The 18,339-nt window shown below is 48.6% G+C and overlaps 1 protein-coding gene across 1 annotated transcript in view; it reads left to right on the top strand.

Annotated features, from left to right (window-relative positions):
- Window positions 1-866: 866 nt before the first annotated feature.
- Window positions 867-18,339, top strand: part of txndc16 (thioredoxin domain containing 16) — a 29,016-nt gene continuing 11,543 nt past the window's right edge. Inside the window, exons 1-6 of the mRNA XM_056267222.1 lie at window positions 867-1,319; window positions 1,492-1,574; window positions 1,725-1,798; window positions 9,491-9,565; window positions 9,664-9,785; window positions 9,879-9,969. Coding sequence (XP_056123197.1) covers window positions 1,178-1,319; window positions 1,492-1,574; window positions 1,725-1,798; window positions 9,491-9,565; window positions 9,664-9,785; window positions 9,879-9,969 — 587 coding nt within the window. The 5' untranslated portion in view covers window positions 867-1,177. The remainder of the gene's footprint in view (window positions 1,320-1,491; window positions 1,575-1,724; window positions 1,799-9,490; window positions 9,566-9,663; window positions 9,786-9,878; window positions 9,970-18,339) is intronic.

Raw genomic sequence — 18,339 nt, 5'->3', positions numbered from 1 at the left:
GTTGCAGCTCGGGCCCCGCCTACTGACCAATGGGAAAGAGCTAGAATCTGACGCACATGTGTCGCCATGTTGGCTCTCAGTTGAATAGAGCTGAATGGAAAATTTCTGTCGCATTCGAGCCAAAATGACTTGACTTTTCTAGTACGTTGGCCAAAGAGCGTTTAGCGCTCCGCCTATTTTTTTTTTTGAGAAACCAATCATTTGTCTTTTTAGGTGTCCTGCCTCTGGTCCTCTACGTTCTTAATTTCTAAGTATCGACGTTATTATTTTCAGTAGCCTATACCATCAATTTGCTTGGACGTTTGCGCATGTTGCTTTTAATGTCCACAGTAGTTAATTACTAAGACTGGATTGAATTTGTAATCGGTAACGTAAAATGCAAAATAATTGCATACTTTATTTATTTTTAATTGATGGATGTACTATCTGTTAAGCTGTGGCTTGTGCATGCAATAGATTATTGGACGTTTTGTAAGCATGGCATGAAAAAAATAAGTATAATAAGTAAAAAATAAATAAATCTCTGCAAGGCAGCTCCCTCCAAGCCAAAGAAAAACAACTCTATAAAAAAACGATTAATGATGTAGAGAGCGATCACGCTCGGGCCAGAAGGGCCAATAGGGAAGAAGCTGGAAACTGACGCACTTAGTCGACATGTTGGATTTCATTAGAATAGTGGGTGTATTGAAAATACTGTTCGTTCGAACCAAAATGACAGGCTTTTCAAATGACATTCACCGATGAACCATGATATCCGCCTACTTCATTCTCATTGGTTTTCTCATAGGCATTATGAGCCTTCTGATTGGTGTTCAACACACCGTTAAACCCTCCCTGAACATTTGATTGGACAACATTTGCGCGTGTTGTTGTAGACAGTAGTGTTTGAGGATGTACGCTTGCCTTGCAGTGGTTAAGTTTTGTAACAATGGCCCGGAATCATTAACCCAAAGGATTTGCAAAAGGGTCATACAGGTTTTTTTTTTTAAAATAGGTTGACCTTAAATGCGCAATATGCTAAACTATGAATGATGCATTCAGTTGCACACAGCACAGGCGAGTTGTTTTGATTGGATATGGATTCTTTGAGTACCAGTTGTTATTGATGGGTTCATCCCTAATATGAACTAATGTAAATAGATGTAAGTTAGAGGTCCATAAAGTGGAAAAGGGCACCATGTGCATCTTCTATTTGGTTGCGTTTCTGTTTGGCCTGACAGCAGAACAATGTTCCTCCGAACTGATAGAAGATTCCAGCCAGAGCTTCATGGAGAGGATGCACACAGGGAAGACATCCTTTATATACTTTGGAAATCATGGTGAGACTTTGTTTATTGTTTGGAAAATGATTGAAGAGCAGTTGTCATATTTTGTCAGATCAGCACTTCAGCGTATATGGATTTGAGGTGTCAAAACAATGTTAAAGGTAAATTTTAAAGTAAAAAAAACTCCATAGGTAATGAATTACATAAGCTCTATTTTTACTTGCAGTCAATCCAACCATCAAATTGTTCATGGAGCAGCTCGAGATGTCAGCAGATGCCCTAGAGGACTATGGGATATCTGTTGTTAAGGTGAGAAAAATCAAATTTTATCTCACCAGAGAGATGCATCCGACTGTAAGCACAAGGAGCTTTGGTTTGTAGTTATGTTAGTTTCATTGGTAAATGAAATTGACTATGCTACAATAAAGCAAAACAGCTTGAATATAACTGTTTTTACAGGTGAACTGTTCAAAAGATGCTTTAGAAAATTACTGCACTGGAGAAAAGCTCATGACCAAGGCACACTTGTTCAGGTACAGGTTTATATAATCTACCTTCATCTAATTATATAAACACTTTTGTTTAAACGTTTGGGGTAAGTTTTTCAAAGAAAGCAAGGGTATATTCAATTGTCAGCAAAGTGACAATAAAGACATGTATAATGTTAAAACCTATATATATATATATATATATATTTAAAATAAATGCTGTTCTAATGAACTTCAAAAATTCCTGTATCGATGTCTACAAAAAAAATATTGTAGAATAAAATAAAATATAACTGTTTTCAATATTGATAATAAAAAATGTTCCTTGAGCAGCAAATCAGCATATTAGAATGATTTATGAAGGATCATGTGACACTAAAGACTGGAGTAATGATGCTGAAAATTCAGCTTTGATCACAGGAATAAATTGCATTTTAAAATATTATAATACAAAACGAATCGGTTACCTAACGTAACCTCGGTTCTCTCTAGATGAGGGAACGAGTATTGCGTAAGCTAGCTTACGCTACGGGAAAGATTAATCTTTTCTGAGAAATTGAAGCCAAAAAATTATCCTATAATTTTGTATCCATTGTCAACGCAGTTCAGCTGCAGCAGACCATGAGCGGGCTAGCTAGCAGCTCATTGGTTCGCTCACAGAGAACTGTTTAAGCCTATGAGGAGACGCGAATGAACTCTCGGCCAATGAGAGTCTGACATGCTCTCATTGCGTCAGAGCCCGCCGAAACGGGCGTGGTCAGAGAGTATAATATTGGCGTCCTAGGCTGTAAACTCTGGTTTTCATAGAATGAAGCGAGAACGCTAGTAGCACAAGCACGGCCAGGAACGCAATACTCGTTCCCTCATCTAGAGAGAACCGAGGTTACGTTAGGTAACCGATTCGTTCTCTTACGAGATGTTCTCTCGTATTGCGTAAGCTAGCTTACGCTACGGGAACACCTAGAACGCCGTGCGTGCTAAGCATCCACTATGAGTCCCAGGGGAGACCCCAGGGAACCCTTATGAGTGGGAATAAATATATGTACATGTGACAAAGGCCAGCAGAGCGGGCCGGAGATTGTGTAGTACATAAGCACATGATAGAGAGGGACAGAGCGAAACCGGTCTGTGTGAATAACTCCCTATAGTGCAGCTCAACCAGAAGAGCTGTAACATACTAGACTGCTAGTAGTTTAGCCTGCAAGGCGGGAACTTCCAGATTGTAAAATCTGACTAAGGTGGAGGGGGAAGCCCATCCCGCTGCCACACAAATGTCATGAATGGAAATTCCGCTGGACCATGCCCACGATGAGGCCATGCCTCTAGTGGAATGGGCCCTGATGCCCAGAGGGCATGGCAGGTCTTTTGACGCGTATGCGGCTGCAATGGCATCAACTATCCATCTGGACAGAGTCTGTTTCGAGGCGGCCAACCCTTTGGTGCGCCCACCGAACGAAACAAAAAGCTGCTCTGATCGTCTGACCGGAGCAGTGCGAGTAATGTATAATCTCAGGGCCCTGACCGGACACAGGAGATTAGAGTCAGAATCGCTATCGGATGCAGGCAGAGCCGATAGGGAAATAACTTGTGCCCTGAACGGGGTACCAATCGCTTTCGGGACATAACCATGTCTAGGTTTGAGAACGACTAAGGAGTCATTGGGCCCAAACTCGAGACAGGAAGCGCTAATGGACAGCGCGTGAAGGTCTCCCACACGTTTTACTGACGCGAGCGCGAGCAGAAAAACTGTTTTGAGCGAAAGGTATTTGTGGTCCACGGTGTTTAGCGGTTCGAATGGGGGGGCTTTCATAGCTTCGAGAACTATGGAAAGGTCCCAAATCGGCACCGAAGGGGGGCGTGGGGGGTTCATCCTTCTAGCTCCCCTGAGGAAGCGGATGACCAAGCCATCTTTGCCCAGTGACTGGCCGCGCCGGGGTTCAACGAACGCTGCGACGGCTGCCACATACACCTTGAGAGTGGACGGGGACCTGCCCTTGTCAACATCTTTTGGAGAAAAACTAGCAAGGAAGGAACCTCGCATGACCGTGGGTCCAAGTTTCTGTCGGTGCACCATTTAGAGAACACAGACCATTTAGACGCATAGAGCCTTCTAGTAGAAGCCGCTCTAGCCTGCATGATCGTGTTTAACACTCCCTCTGGCAAAGCAACGGATAGTTGTTGATCACCCACGCATGTATTATTTTTTTTTGGTTGATACTTTATTGATCCTTTGCAGGAAATTATATTGTCACGGCAGCTTTAACACTCAGTAGCAAAAACATAATACAAAAAAACAATAATACCTATATAGAATATTCAGTAATAGATGCATATTCAATACAGAATATTTAATAACAAAATTAAAATAGTACATTCAGTAACATGTGAATATGCATAACACATTAAACATTCTGATGGCCGCTGGTACAAAGGACTTCCTGGTACGTTCAGACTTGCACTTTGGTGCAATCAATCTATGGCTGAAGGTGCTCTTGTTGATCACCCCAAGAGCATGGATTGGATGTAAGGTATTGTCCATGATTGATTTTAGCTTAGAGATTATTCTTTTCTCAGCCACGTGCTGGATCATATCAAATTCAGTCCCCACAACCGAGCCTGCTTTCTTTATCAATTTATTGACTCGATTTAGATCTCCCATACGAGCACTCTCTCCCCAGCACACCACAGCAAAGAACAGAGCACTTGCCACCACTGTCTGATAGACGTTGCACAGTAGAGGACGGCAGATGTTAAATGACCTTAGCCTTCTTAAAAAAATACAGTCGGCTTTGACCCTTCTTATACACTGTCTCCATGTGGCTCCTCCAGTCCAGCTTATCATCAAGCTGCACACCGAGATATCTGTGACTGGAGACCATCTCCACTTCACTGCCCTGGATGGCGATTGGGATTAACGGTGTCTTCTTCCTCCTCCTCCTAAAATCCACAACCATCTCCTTTGTTTTTAAGATGTTAAGTTGGAGATGGTTGCGGTCGCTCCAACCAACAAACTCCTTAATAGTTCTCCTGTACTCCTCCTCCTCACCTCCTGTAATTAGGCCAACAACGACCGTATCGTCTGAAAATTTCTGGAGGAAGCAACTGCCACTATTGTACTGGAAATCTGCTGTATAGATAGTAAACAGTAAAAATGTAGCGCCCAGCGGTCTGGGTGGGGATGCCAGATCATGCAGCGAGCTTGGGAGAGGAGATCTGCTCTGACTGGAATGGGCCACGGGGCTGTCTGTGACAGCTGAGTGAGCTCCGGAAACCAAGTCTGACCCTCCCAACGCGGGGCTATGAGGAGCACCGAGTGGCGTGTTTCCCTGATTCTCTGAAGCACCTGTGGTAGCAGAGAAACCGGAGGGAATGCATAAAGCGGGCGGCTGGGCCAGGTCTGGGCTAGCGCGTCCTCGCTCTTTGAGAAAAATATTGGGCAGTGGGTGTTCTCTTCTGAGGCGAAGAGGTCCACCTCTGCTCTGCCGAATATTCGCCACAGCTTTTGGACTGTAAGAGTGTGCAGGGACCATTCCCCGGGGGGAATGGGGTTCCTGGACAGACTGTCTGGACCGTCGTTCAGATGTCCCGGCATGTGCGTCGCTCTGAGCGAGATTAGGTGACACTGAGACCAAACTAAGATGCGTTCTGTCAGCCGGAAGAGATTCCTGGATCTGACTCCGCCCTGACGGTTTAGATAGGAGACCACGGCTATATTGTCCTAACGGATCAGCACGTGGTGACCGTGAATGCGCGTAAGAAAGCGCGTGAGCGCGTTCTCGACCGCCAGCATCTCCAAACAATTTATGTGGAGGAGGCTCTCCTGAGCTGATCAGGGGCCGAAGGCCGGTAAGCCCTCGCAGACCGCACCCCAACCCGTGTTGGATGCGTCTGTCGAGATGACTTTTCGGCGAGAAAGGGTCCCCATGGAAACGCCCCGCTGAAACCATTCTGCCACAGTCCATGGCTGCAGAGCTGTGATACAGGTCTGCGTTACTTTTATTAGCTGGTGGCCCGTGGTCCACGCACGGTGAGACACACGGCTCTTCAACCAGAGCTGAAGCGGGCGCATGCGCAGTAACCCCAGCTGGAGCACCGCGGAGGCTGAGGCCATGTAACCCAACGCCTTCTGAAAAGTTTTCAGAGGTGTGAGTCTGTTCATCTGAAAAGATGCGGCGAGACGCTGAACCCGGCGCGCGCGCTGTGTTGACAGACGAGCCGTCATCGTGACCGAGTCTATCTCTATACCTAAGAAGGAGATAGTCTGACTGGGTTGTAGTGCGCTCTTTGTCCAGTTGACAGAGAGGCCCAAAGCTTTCAGATGGTCGAGGAGAACTGTACGATGAGACAGTAACTCTCTCTGTGATTGTGCCAAAATCAGCCCGTCATTCAAATAGTTCAGTATTCGCAGCCCCTGACTCCGCAGGGGGGCGAGCGCCGCATTCATGCACTTCGTGAACGTACGGGGTGATAGGGATAGGCTGAACGGAAGGACGGTGTATTGATAAACCTGGCCTTCGAAGGCGAAACGTAAGAATGGCCCGTGAAGGGGATTTATCTGAATCTGAAAGTAAGCATCTTTCAGATCTAGTGAAATGAACCAGTCCCCCTGGCGCACATGCGCGAGGAGTTTTCTGATGGTGAGCATTTTGAACGGTCTCTTCATGAGAACTTTGTTCAGAAATCTGAGGTCTAAGATTGGTCTGAGGCCGCCGTCCTTCTTGGGAACCAGAAAATAACGGCCATAAAACCCCGACTCGCTCATAGACAGAGGAACTCTCTCTATAGCCCTTTTGCACAATAGCTTTGCTATCTCTGAACGGAGCAGCGTCACTGCTTCTGGGTTCACAATAGTTTCTAGCCGCGCTCGAAAACGTGGAGGGCGGCGGTGAAACTGTAAGCGATAGCCTAGCTTTATTGTGTTTAGCACCCACTGGGAAATTCCCGGAATAGCTTCCAACGCTTTGAAGCGTAACGCTAGAGGGTGAATGGCTACATGGTCCCCGTCACTGCACATAGCGGGCTGCGTGAGCGCGCTCATAGTGTTTATAACAGCGGGACTTAGACTCGGAGAGGTGTTTATGGGCCGTGTAACAGAGTAAGCAGAGGTGGGACACGCACACGGGCTCGTGGGCGCGTTTATGCACTCTGAAACTCGAGCGGGTTGGAACCGCTTTATGAGAGTGGACTCTGTGTGAAACACGGGAACTGAAGTGCTTTTGTGTATGAGTGAACACAGTGTTGTGGGCACATTTTTTACACAGGAGGCTTTTATGCTCTTTATGAGATTTCTCTGGGTCGCCATGAAAACGGCGTTTGTGCTCATGCAAGCAGGAAGGGGGACCGGCTTGGTAATGGCGGAGTACACTGCTGTAGTAGCCGCGTGCGCGGGGACTAACAGAGAGCAAAACTTTGACGGCGGTCCGGCCGCGGCGGGAGAGCGCCGTCTTTTTCTCAGCTGTGCTAGGCAGACTTCGAGTGATCAGGTTTCACCGCGATCCTAGGCCGAGGCCCCCGAGGAGGCGGCGGTCTGTGGCGGCTGTCAGAGCGAGAACGCGGGCGGCCGCCCTGGCGTCGCTGAAAAGTCTGACTGTGCTGGGGTGGGGCTCGTGCAGGAGGCAGGTCACGTGAGCGGCCTGCAGAGGAGCTAGCGCGACGAGGCAGAAAGAGATTCATGGCCTGGGAGGCTTTCTGCACTTCGGAAGATCGGTCGACGATACCCGTGACAGCAGATCCGAAGAGGCCGGATGGAGAGAGCGGGGCGTTGAGAAAGGCGGCGCGCTCAGAATCTCCCATGTCGGCGAGTGTGAGCCACAAATGTCTCTCAGACACACAAATGGCGGCCATGCATTTCCCCAGGGCTTGAGCAGCAGATTTTGTAGCGCGAAGGGCAATGTCCGTGGCGCTCCTCAAATCCGCGACTGAAGGGGGATTTTTTCCGCTCTCGTCCCATTCACGAAGTATGTCACCCTGTAGTATCTGAAGGACGGACATGGAGTGAAGTGCAGAGGCTGCTTGGCCGGCGGCTGAGTAAGCGCGGGCGTGAAAGCTAGGAGTCGCTCTGCAGGCTTTAGAGGGGAGCACAGGTGATGAGTGCCATCTCGTGGAGGGCGGACAAAGATGTGCGGCGACCAGGTCCTCTACAGGGGGAATGGAGAGATAACCCTTCTCTGTGGCTCCCTCCACAACGCGAAGCAGGGTGGAAGAGTCAGAGCGAGTTCTAGCAGAGAGCGGGGCGCTCCAGGACTTCGTGAGTTCCGCGTGCAGTTCAGGCAGGAAGGGCGCGGCCCGTTTAGTGGCGGGAGTCGAGCGCTGGCGGAAGTAGCTGCCGTCCATACGGTTGATGGTCTGCTCGGGGGGAGGAGACCAATCGAGCCCGAGGCGTTCGACGGCCTGTGAGAGGAGGCGCACTAATTCCTCCTCGATTCCAGCGTGGGTCCCGGAGGATTCTCGAGCCGAGGAGGCGTGAGAACCGGACCACTCCTCACTGTCCGAGGCGAGAAGCGAACATGTTTCCTTGATGTCCGCGGCGTCATCGGAGGCGACAGAGCGGCCACTCGGCGGCAACTGGATGTCCGGAAGCGGCGGAGAAGGAGAGCGGGAGGCGACAGGCTCCGGCGGAATTAATGCTTCTGGTTGGGGTTCCGGCGGCCTCTGAGAGCGGCGTTTCTTCTTCCGCTGCGAAGTCAGAGGCGGCGCGGAAGCAACTTTAGTGGCCTGAAGTCGAACCCGCAGGGTCGACAATGGCATGTCTTCGCAGAGATCGCAGCCGCCATCGGCGAGGGCGAGCTCGGCGTGCTCCAATCCGAGGCAGAGAGCGCAGAGACGTGGCGGTCTCCATTCTCGAGGGGAGCGCGGCAAGAACCGCAGGAAGATATACGAGACATCTTTAAAAAGACGCTCAGCTCTATACTAAATGTACAGGAAGCTTTTTGTAAAAAGGATACAAATCCGTCGGATGGCGCTAGCTCGCAGGACGGCTGAAGGTGGCGAAGTCTGCCGGCTTCCTCAGTCTCCCAGATGCTCGCTAGAGTTGCCTTTTCGACCACGGCGGCTTCTCTCAGGATCAGCAGATGCGTGTAGCCTCGCTGAAGAGATGAAAATCAGAGTTTACAGCCTAGGACGCCAATATTATACTCTCTGACCACGCCCGTTTCGGCGGGCTCTGACGCAATGAGAGCATGTCAGACTCTCATTGGCCGAGAGTTCATTCGCGTCTCCTCATAGGCTTAAGCAGTTCTCTGTGAGCGAACCAATGAGCTGCTAGCTAGCCCGCTCATGCTCTGCTGCAGCTGAACTGCGTTGACAATGGATACAAAATTATAGGATAATTTTTTGGCTTCAATTTCTCAGAAAAGATTAATCTTTTCCGTAGCGTAAGCTAGCTTACGCAATACGAGAGAACCTCTCGTAAGAGAACTGTTATTTTATTTGTTAATGTATGTTACGATATTATTGTTTTTACTGTATTTTTTATCAAATGTAGCCTTGGTGAGCATAAGGGACTTCTTACTTCTTAAAAATCTTACTGACCCCAAACCTTTGAACGGCAGTGTATACACCCATATGATTTTCTTTTATCCATAAAACACAGAAGGATATGTTTGCCATACTGTGAAGGTGAATGAGTTCAGCATCAAAAATGATAAGAAAGTGCTGTAAAAATGGTCAATATGACTCCAGTCATGCAGGCCTGGAACGACATGAATCCCATTTTATTTTTGTCTTTTATCATTCCAGAGGCTCTGAGGTCCTTAGGAGTTTTGACATCGATACCGTATTTGACGTCAACGCGATTGTTTCTCATGTCCTTTTGTGAGTTCTTATTTAAAACGTACAGTAGCAACAACGTTTAAAGATCTTCATATTTTGCCTGATGGAACTACAGTGACTACCTTTTATCCTCCATTCAGCTCGGTCCTCTTCAATGAAGTCCGTTACGTACACACACCTGCTGAGCTGCTGCGCGTGGAGAGTGCGGCCAAACAAAACACTGACATTGTGGTCGGACACATACCGGTGCTTGGCCTTCCAGGTACGATCTCAATTCTCTGTGTATTTTGCTTTTAGAGTCCGTTTTCTTGATTGGAATGAAGCAATAACATCTCTTGTTTCTTTGTCCGAACAGAGCACCGAGCTTTGATGGAGGCAGCATTTGTGTATGGAACCAAGTACCAGTTTGTCCAGACAACTGGCTCTCTAGTTCTGAAACACATGGGGTGAGCTTAACATTACTCTAAAGAGTGATATACTTTCAAGCCCTCTTAAAGTATTTAAAAAATGGCCACAAGGTGTTCCCAGTGTCGTTCTAAAGTTCTCATCAGATGTTTGCATATCTAACAACCACAATATAGTCAGCTAACATTTTATTAAAGTGCCCCTATTATGCTTTTTTTTTGGATATCATTACCCATCATGTAGAGCAGGGGTGGGGAACCTTTTTCCTATCAAGGGCCATTTACAATTTTTTAACATTCTTTAAGGGCCATTGTAATGAGGTTCAGTGTTTGGAAGGAAGAAGAGAGGGTCGGCATGACTGGGACTCGTACGTTTTATTCAGAGGTGTAGTGGTAAAAAAAGAGGTGGGTAAACTATAAATTCTGGTGGACCACGACGTGGTCACCCGGTAAGGTGGGCCACTGCCTACCGGTGTATGTGTATCCTGATGACATTGCTATAGGCAGGGCTCGACATTAAGCCTTTCATACGCTTGTCCTTCGGACAAGTAATCTGTCATTCACTTGTCCGAGTAAAAAAGTTTCTCGTCCGGATTTTTTTTTTTTTTTTGTTGTTAATTTATTCTGAAACAATATTCTCATCAGTGTTCAATTAGCTTTGATATTTAAATCGGCATATTGTAATATTTGCACCTTTAAAGGGCATCCCCTCCCCCAATATTATTAAATGTATGCTTCATCTTTCATTTTAAATTCCTAAATTTGATCAATAAATTAAATTATTTCGAATAATAAGACACTATAGGGCTGATCAAATTAAATCATTTACACTGAAAAATTACAATTGCATAAAATAATGTTATGAAATTGATTTAAATTTACAAATAAGAAACGTTGGAAAGAATGATCTACTTTTAAACATAACACAAACCGCCAGTAGGTGGCGGCAGGGGACCGTCTTGATGAGTGAGTCATTGATTCATTCATGATTCAAACGATTTGTTCAAACGGCTGATTCATTCAAGATTGAGACAGATGTTTATGAATGGGTCATTGAATCTTTGACTCAATCGATTCGTTCAAAATGCTGAATCATTCAGTAATGAAAACAGGTCGAGTGTTCCTGTGAGACAATATTAGGGTTCTGCTGTGATTTTTGTTTGGAACTATTTTCGCTGCTGAAACAGAACAAAAACAGCCAATATTGCATCTAAAATGTAAGTGACTTAATATTAACTGTTTATTGAACTGTTGTTGGAAATTAATGTCACATTTTCAATCGTGATGGTGTTCAGGAAAAAATAATTGAGGTTGCTTAACATATGTTAAAAATATAAAAACTCCACATTTAGATTTTTTATAGGCACTATGTTGTTAACTGAGTGTGTGTGTGTGCGCTCATTTGTGTAGATTTCTGCGCGAGCGTCAACAGCGCAACCGTCAAGCCCCGTTCACACTACAAGCGACTTTGTCGCTGCATGTCGCCAGTGGCTGGCGATGAGGTCGCTAGTGGGAGTTCCCACTACTGGTTGGCTTTATGAATGACATCCAATGATGTGGAGAAGGATCATACGCGCTCCGCTCCTATTGGTTGTCGCTCCCGAAAGTCGCTCCTCATTTGCATAAAGTTAAACAGATCCCAATTTTGTCGCGTCGCCAGACACGCCCCATCCGGTCGCTGTCGCGCGTGTCGCCGGAAATCGCCAGCTCCCCATTGAAATGAATGGTATCGCGTCGCGTGTAGTGTGAACGGGGCTTCAGTAGTCAACAACACTGACAGTAATGCAGCGCAATATGAAAGAGTTCGTCTCAGGTTTAACAACCTTTACGTTTTATTCAGAGGTGTAGTGGTAAAAAAAAGAGGTGGGTAAACTATAAATTCTGGTGGACCACGACGTGGTCACCCGGTAAGGTGGGCCACTGCCTACCGGTGTATGTGTATCCTGATGACATTGTTATAGGCAACCGTCAAGCCCCGTTCACACTACAAGCGACTTTGTCGCTGCATGTCGCCAGTGGCTGGCGATGAGGTCGCTAGTGGGAGTTCCCACTACTGGTTGGCTTTATGAATGACATCCAATGATGTGGAGAAGGATCATACACGCTCCGCTCCTATTGGTTGTCGCTCCCGAAAGTCGCTCCTCATTTGCATAAAGTTAAACAGATCCCAACTTTGTCGCGTCGCCAGACACGCCCCATCCGGTCGCCAACGGTCGCTGTCGCGCGTGTCGCCGGAAATCGCCAGCTCCCCATTGAAATGAATGGTATCGCGTCGCTTGGTCGCGTGTAGTGTGAACGGGGCTTCAGTAGTCAACAACACTGACAGTAATGCAGCGCAATATGAAAGAGTTCGTCTTAGGTTTAACAACCTATGAAACTAATAATTAACAATATGAAACTAAAACGACATAAGCTTAATTTATAGCTATTTAGAGGTGGATAAAAGCACAAAAACAGTCACATAATATAATACTCTTTCCACAGCTTGGGCTTAACTCTTTCCACTAAATCAGCACAGACTCATTCCTCTTTTAGTCGGCCACTCATACCACTTGCTGTCGGCGAATCTACCTTACCTTTTTTGACAGTCGCCATGATGCATATCAGCGATGACAACCGCTAACGTTACGTGTCTGTTGCGTTCATTCTGACTGTGACCCGGACACAGTCGGAAGCGACCACCCGGAAACGTCGACTCTCTAATGTTATTTTATAATATATTATGTTATTTTATAATATTGTATATTATCTATTATATTAAATGTAACGTGGTTGGTTTGTTCAGGGAAGAAGGAGGCGGGAACCGGCAAACGTTTAAACCACTTTAATACATTAATACGCAAATGACAAAACGAAAGTAAAAGCAGTAGCTCCTCGTGGACGACGACCACACACACATAAAGTAAAGTCCATGCCTGGTCCTCCGCTGTCTTCGTTCCGATCCTTTTACGCGCCCCGAAGGTCATCCGTGAGAAACTTGAAACCGGTGCGCAGGTGACTCATTAACACTCGCGCTACTGGCCTCGCCCTGCTTGCCACTTTGCCTATTTTGTGTTTTCTGTCACAGGAAAAGTAATTGCTGAGATTTTAGGTTCTGAAGTTCTTTTTTTTGGGGGGGGGGGGGGGGGGGGATTTGACTCGCGGGCCGCATCAAACTGTTTTGCGGGCCGGTTACGGCCCAGGGGCCGGACGTTCCCCACCCCTGATGTAGAGTGTAATATAGCTGTATGTGAATGGAAAAGGTCTGCAAGTTTTCAAAGATCAAAGAGTTACTGTCTCCGGAGCTAAAATTCAGATACGATAATGGGCATTTTGTTTCCGACATGAGCTGTAAGCGGTAGACCAATCACAAGAGACTGGGCCATCTGACCAATCAGATCAGAGTAGCTCTCAGATAGGAGAGATTTAGAGAGACCGAATCCTTAATCAAACGTTCTCTTTCATCATCTCGTTTCGAGATCCACCTATGGGAAGGGCATCCGTACCTGACCTCTGCAGAAGCATCCAATTGCACCAAGTCTGGCTAACAGACAGAAGCGCGCAGCCAATGCCAGGTGAGGCCACACCCCCTTACCTACGGGCATATCACAGCTGGGCGCGCTGCTATTCCTCAGTTGACATTCGCTTCTCGCGATCTCTGCATTGACACAGTTTGGTTGGATTAACGTTACGCTGCTCACTTTCGAGTCTTCAGGAGGACATATCGCAATCGCCAGATCAGCCTCCGCCAGACGTGAGTGACAGTCGTTTCTTCAGCCTATCCGCTGTGTTTTTTGCATCCGGAGCCGCCCGAGCTCTCGCTGTCCTTCACCTGCTCCTCCTTTACATGGCTGCCCGCCACGGATTTTTCCGAGTTCTTCACCGCTGGCCCGCCCATGGCTATGTGACCGTCTAAACAGCCGCTTCCCCCGGGGAACAGCCTAGCACGACGAGCCTGCCCGGCCGCGTGTGGTGCTCTCATCGCCGCTATAAGGACCCTCTCGTTCTGCGCGGTCTGCTTGGGCTTAACACGCTCAAGCTTTGGAGAACCCGGGGAATTGCGGTCATTGTAATTGCTGCCCATGTAGCTTTTACTAAGCCGGCTTTTAGTTGCACGACACAGCGCGCCGTGCTCGGCCTTTCTGACTCGGAGGAGAGACACGGTGATGATGACGCGCTACCGGGGGACTCCCGGAGCGCCACCTCTCTAAAATATTTGAGCTGACATCAGCCCAATCCGCATTCCCTGAAGAGGACATCTTTGCGGGAAAACCTCACTCTCGTTGACGAACCGGTCGGTTCCGGCGACGGGGATGACGCGGTCCTTTTAGCGTTCCCTAGGCTAGCGTTCACGCGGCTTTGCCTCCGTCCATCCTCCTGGAAGTTTGTGAGCGAGCGGCCGTTCGTTTCAACATTGTGTGGCCAGCTCCACAGAGCGCCACCGACCAGGATAGGAATATGTACGACGGGTAAACGCTGGGACCACCGCCCAGTCTGAACGGCCGGAGCGTCCCGCTAGACTGTTAACACGGTCTCACGGGCCTTGATTTGTTACGATTACGTGTTGAGGTTTTCAATGTATGCCTTCCTAGGAAGGCGGTCCCGAACGCAAGCGGCCTGCCTGTTGTTCGACCATTGGGAGTAACGTTAACTAACAGGGTCTCCCACCTACGGTCGGTTAATCCCCTCGCGTGGCTGCCCAGCCCGTATGTTAGTGGACGTTGTGTGTGTGTGTCCCCCTCCCCCCCACAACAACAAGTTACGGGGGAGGGGGCTGTCGTGAGGAAAAGTACATAGCAGTGTGACCACACCGCACGCACTTGGTTCCCCTCACCCAGTTATTAAAGGCTTCGGCCCCAGTGTTTCCCAACACAAACACACACATTACTAAACAACACATTCAATAAACGAATCAAATGAATTCGTGCAGATTTATATATCTGCCAGCGGCAACATAGAGAGCAAATCTCTCTGATCCCATGCATGTCGCCCTGAGTCCGTCCACAAGAGGTCGCCATTGCCTCATAAATCAACCAACTGGGCTCACACAGCTCAGTTGCGGCTGTCCAGCCGATGTGTTTTTAGTGGACGTTGTGTGTGTAAGGCCCCTGTGTTCCCCAACACAAAACACACACATAACTAAATAACACTTAAAAAAAAAAAAAAAAAAAAACATTAAATAAATCCGTTACAGAGAGAGTATCTCTCTCCGCGGATATTATTTTTCTGCCTGCACTTGAGACTGCCCAGTTCATGTGTTCAGGAGATATGTGTTTTTCCCACTTTTGGGGACACCTTGTGAGGGAAAGTTCAGTACAGTGGACACCACACTATGTTTCCCTCACTCTGTCAATAAAGGCTTTGGCCCCAGTGTTTGCCCAACACAAAACACACAAAGCTACGAATCAAATGAATTCGTTTTGGAGAGAAGACCTCTCTCCGCAAAGAAAACTTCTCACTGCAGAGAGAGGAAATCCCTCCAAACCCCTGCATGTTGCCTCTAGTGTTCCCACTAGATGGCGCCTTTGCATCACAAATGAACCAGCTGGGCCCATACAGCTCCGCTCCGCAAAAGGCGTGGCGCCCCCCCGCCCTATATTGGACCTTCGAGTGTTGAACAAACATTTGAGGAAATTCAATTTCAGAATGTGACACAAGCCTCTCTCGCCTGTGCCATAAAGCAGAACGACTGGTTCACATCAGTCGATCTGAAAGATGCTTTCTTTCACATAAGCATCTACCCTCCACACAGGAAATATCTTCGTTTCGCCTACCAAGGCGTTTGTTACGAATTCACAGTTCTTCCGTTCGGGTGCAATTTGAGTCCCCGAACTTTCTGTCTGTGTGTGGAGGTGGGCGTGGCGCCCCTGAGACTATCAGGGCTGAGAATTCTGACTTACTGGCTCATCATAGCCAAATCAAAGGAGAAGGTGTCGCTGGACACCGGCCGGGTGCTCGCGCACATCACATCCCTCGGGTTCAAGGTGAATGCGAGCGAAAACAATCTGACTCCCAGTCAGAATGTCATTTTCCTGGGCTTGGAATTGAACTCAGTCTCCATGCGAGCGCGTCTCTCTCAAGAGCGCGTTCGCTCGCTGATGGACTGTCTGTCTCAGTTCAGTGAAGGGGCGAGAGTACAATATCGCACATGCCTCAGGCTGCAGGATCTCATGGCTTCATCTATCCAAGTTGTGCCATTGGTCTCCTGAGAATGAGAACGTTCACGAAATGGGTTTTGTACACTACATTTCAGCCCGATTTGCGATCTCTGCCGCTCGGTAACGATGACGCGCGCCTGCTCGGCGGCCTTGCGCCATTGGGTGAGCGAGAACTTTTACGCACGGGGAACCCCCCCTCGGGACGGTACGATGCGAAAAGTTTTGACGACAGATGCGTCCTTAACAGGCTGGGGAACCACCCAGGAAGGCAGAACGGTGAACGGTCTGTGGCTGAGCAGACTACGTTCAGCGCACATTAACTATTTAGAGCTTTTACTATTTGGAAAGCTCTGAATCATTTTCTGCCTTGCCTGCAGGGACATCCTGTTCTAGTACGGTGCGATAATACCACGGTAGTGGCTTATATCAACCGTCAGGGTGGCATGCGCTCGTCAAAACTCCACGCTCTAGCTTACAGGCTTTTGGTGTGGAGCAGACAGGTTTTTCTGTCATTACGCGTGACTCATGTCCCGGGCATTCGGAACAGAGGCGCGGATCTGCTATCGAGGGGAAACCCAATCCACGGGGATTGGCGTCTTCACCCGCAGATAGTGGAGAGGTTATGGATGAGATGGGACAGGCAGCCGTAGATCTTTTCGCCTCGCGCGAAAATCACCATTGTCCTATGTTCTTCTCGCTAAAGGACATGGACGCGCCCCTCGGGGCAGACGCACTGGCCCACCCATGGCCCAAAGTGCTGTTGTATGCTTTTCCTCCCCTGTGCCTGATAATTTTCACTCTGGCCAGGGTGAGAGAGCACGGCCTGTCTCTCACTCTAATAGCACCCAGGTGGCCCAAAGCCCCATGGCTGGCAGAGATAATCCCTCTGTTATACGCCGAGCCATGGCGCCTCCCCCCTCGCACGGACATACTGTCCCAAGCCAACGGGGAGATTTACCACCCCCACCCGGACAGGGTGGCTCTCTGGGCCTGGCCCGTGAGAGGACGAACCAAAATGCACTGGGGCTCCCGCCGCGTGTAATCGCCACTACTCAGAAGGCCAGGGCCGTTTCCGCGCGATCCCTATATGGCTGTGAGTGGCAAGTGTTCGAAGGGTGGTATGATGGGCGTGGTTTCACATCTTATCAGTGCTCGGTGCCTGATATTTTGTGTTTCCTGCAAGACCTCATGGAAAGAGGCAGGTCCTTTTCCACTATTAAGGTCTACCTGGCTGCGATTTCAGCCTGTCATGTGGGTTTTGGGGCTCCACCGTCAGGCAGCACCCTCTAACCCGCAGATTTATGGAGGGTGCACGCCGCTCTTTGCTGGTCATCAGGAGATCTGTTGAATCTGTCCCAGAGTGGGACCTCTCCATGGTGCTGGAAGCGCGGTCTCTGTATCCTTTTGAGCCTCTGGGGAGTATTTCCCTTAAGCTGCTGTCCCTCAAGACAGCTTTGCTCTCGGCCTTGGCATCTGCTAAACGGGTCAGTGAGCTACATGCACTCTCGGTTCACCCCTCGTGCGCCAAATTCTCCCTAAGTGGAGATAAGGTTTTCCTTAAGCCTAACCCGGCCTTCATGCCGAAATGCTTCCCTGCGTTCACGTCGGAGGTTTTGGAGCTATCCGCTTTTCACCCTCCACCCTTTGCCTCCCCGGAGGATCAGGGGCTGAATGCTCTGTGTCCCGTCCGTGCTCTGCAAGCATAATGACCAGGACCAGTGCTTTCCGCAAGAGCGACCAGCTCTTTGTTTCTAGGGCTCCCCTGCACAAGGGGAGTCCCATTTCAAAGCAATGCCTCTCACATTGGCTTGTGGACGCTATACTATGGCTTATGAAGCAAAGGGAGTGCAGCCCCAAGGGGCATCAGAGCTCATTCCACAAGGGGCTTAGCCGCCTCTTGGGCTTTGTTCAGGGGAGTGCCACTGCAGGACATCTGCTCCGCGGCCAGCTGGGCCTCTCCTCATACCTTTGAGCGTTACTACCGGTTGGATGTCACCAGAACTTCGGTGGCACACTCGGTCCTAGGGGTAGGGTCCTCTTAGCCCTTTCCCACAGCCCCGTTTGGTTAACCAACGAGGAGTGAATGGGCCGGCTGGCCATGTTCATTCCTGTCACCAAGCATTCGCATTCCTTCTTGGGTTTAGCTATGTGCATTGGTGGTGCAGGGGCCATTATCATGTATGTGTCTCATGCATGTTTCATGCCCTGCTTGTCCACAGCAGTTAGCGTGGCGGAAAACTTGCAGGGTCATGTTTGTGGGACGTGTCAGGCACCG

This window comes from Rhinichthys klamathensis, unplaced genomic scaffold (genome assembly GCF_029890125.1).
Source record: "Rhinichthys klamathensis goyatoka isolate OS25496 unplaced genomic scaffold, OSU_Roscu_1.1 h1tg000256l_1, whole genome shotgun sequence".
Taxonomy (NCBI): domain Eukaryota; kingdom Metazoa; phylum Chordata; class Actinopteri; order Cypriniformes; family Leuciscidae; genus Rhinichthys; species Rhinichthys klamathensis.
This window is presented reverse-complemented; position numbering and strand designations above follow the sequence as displayed.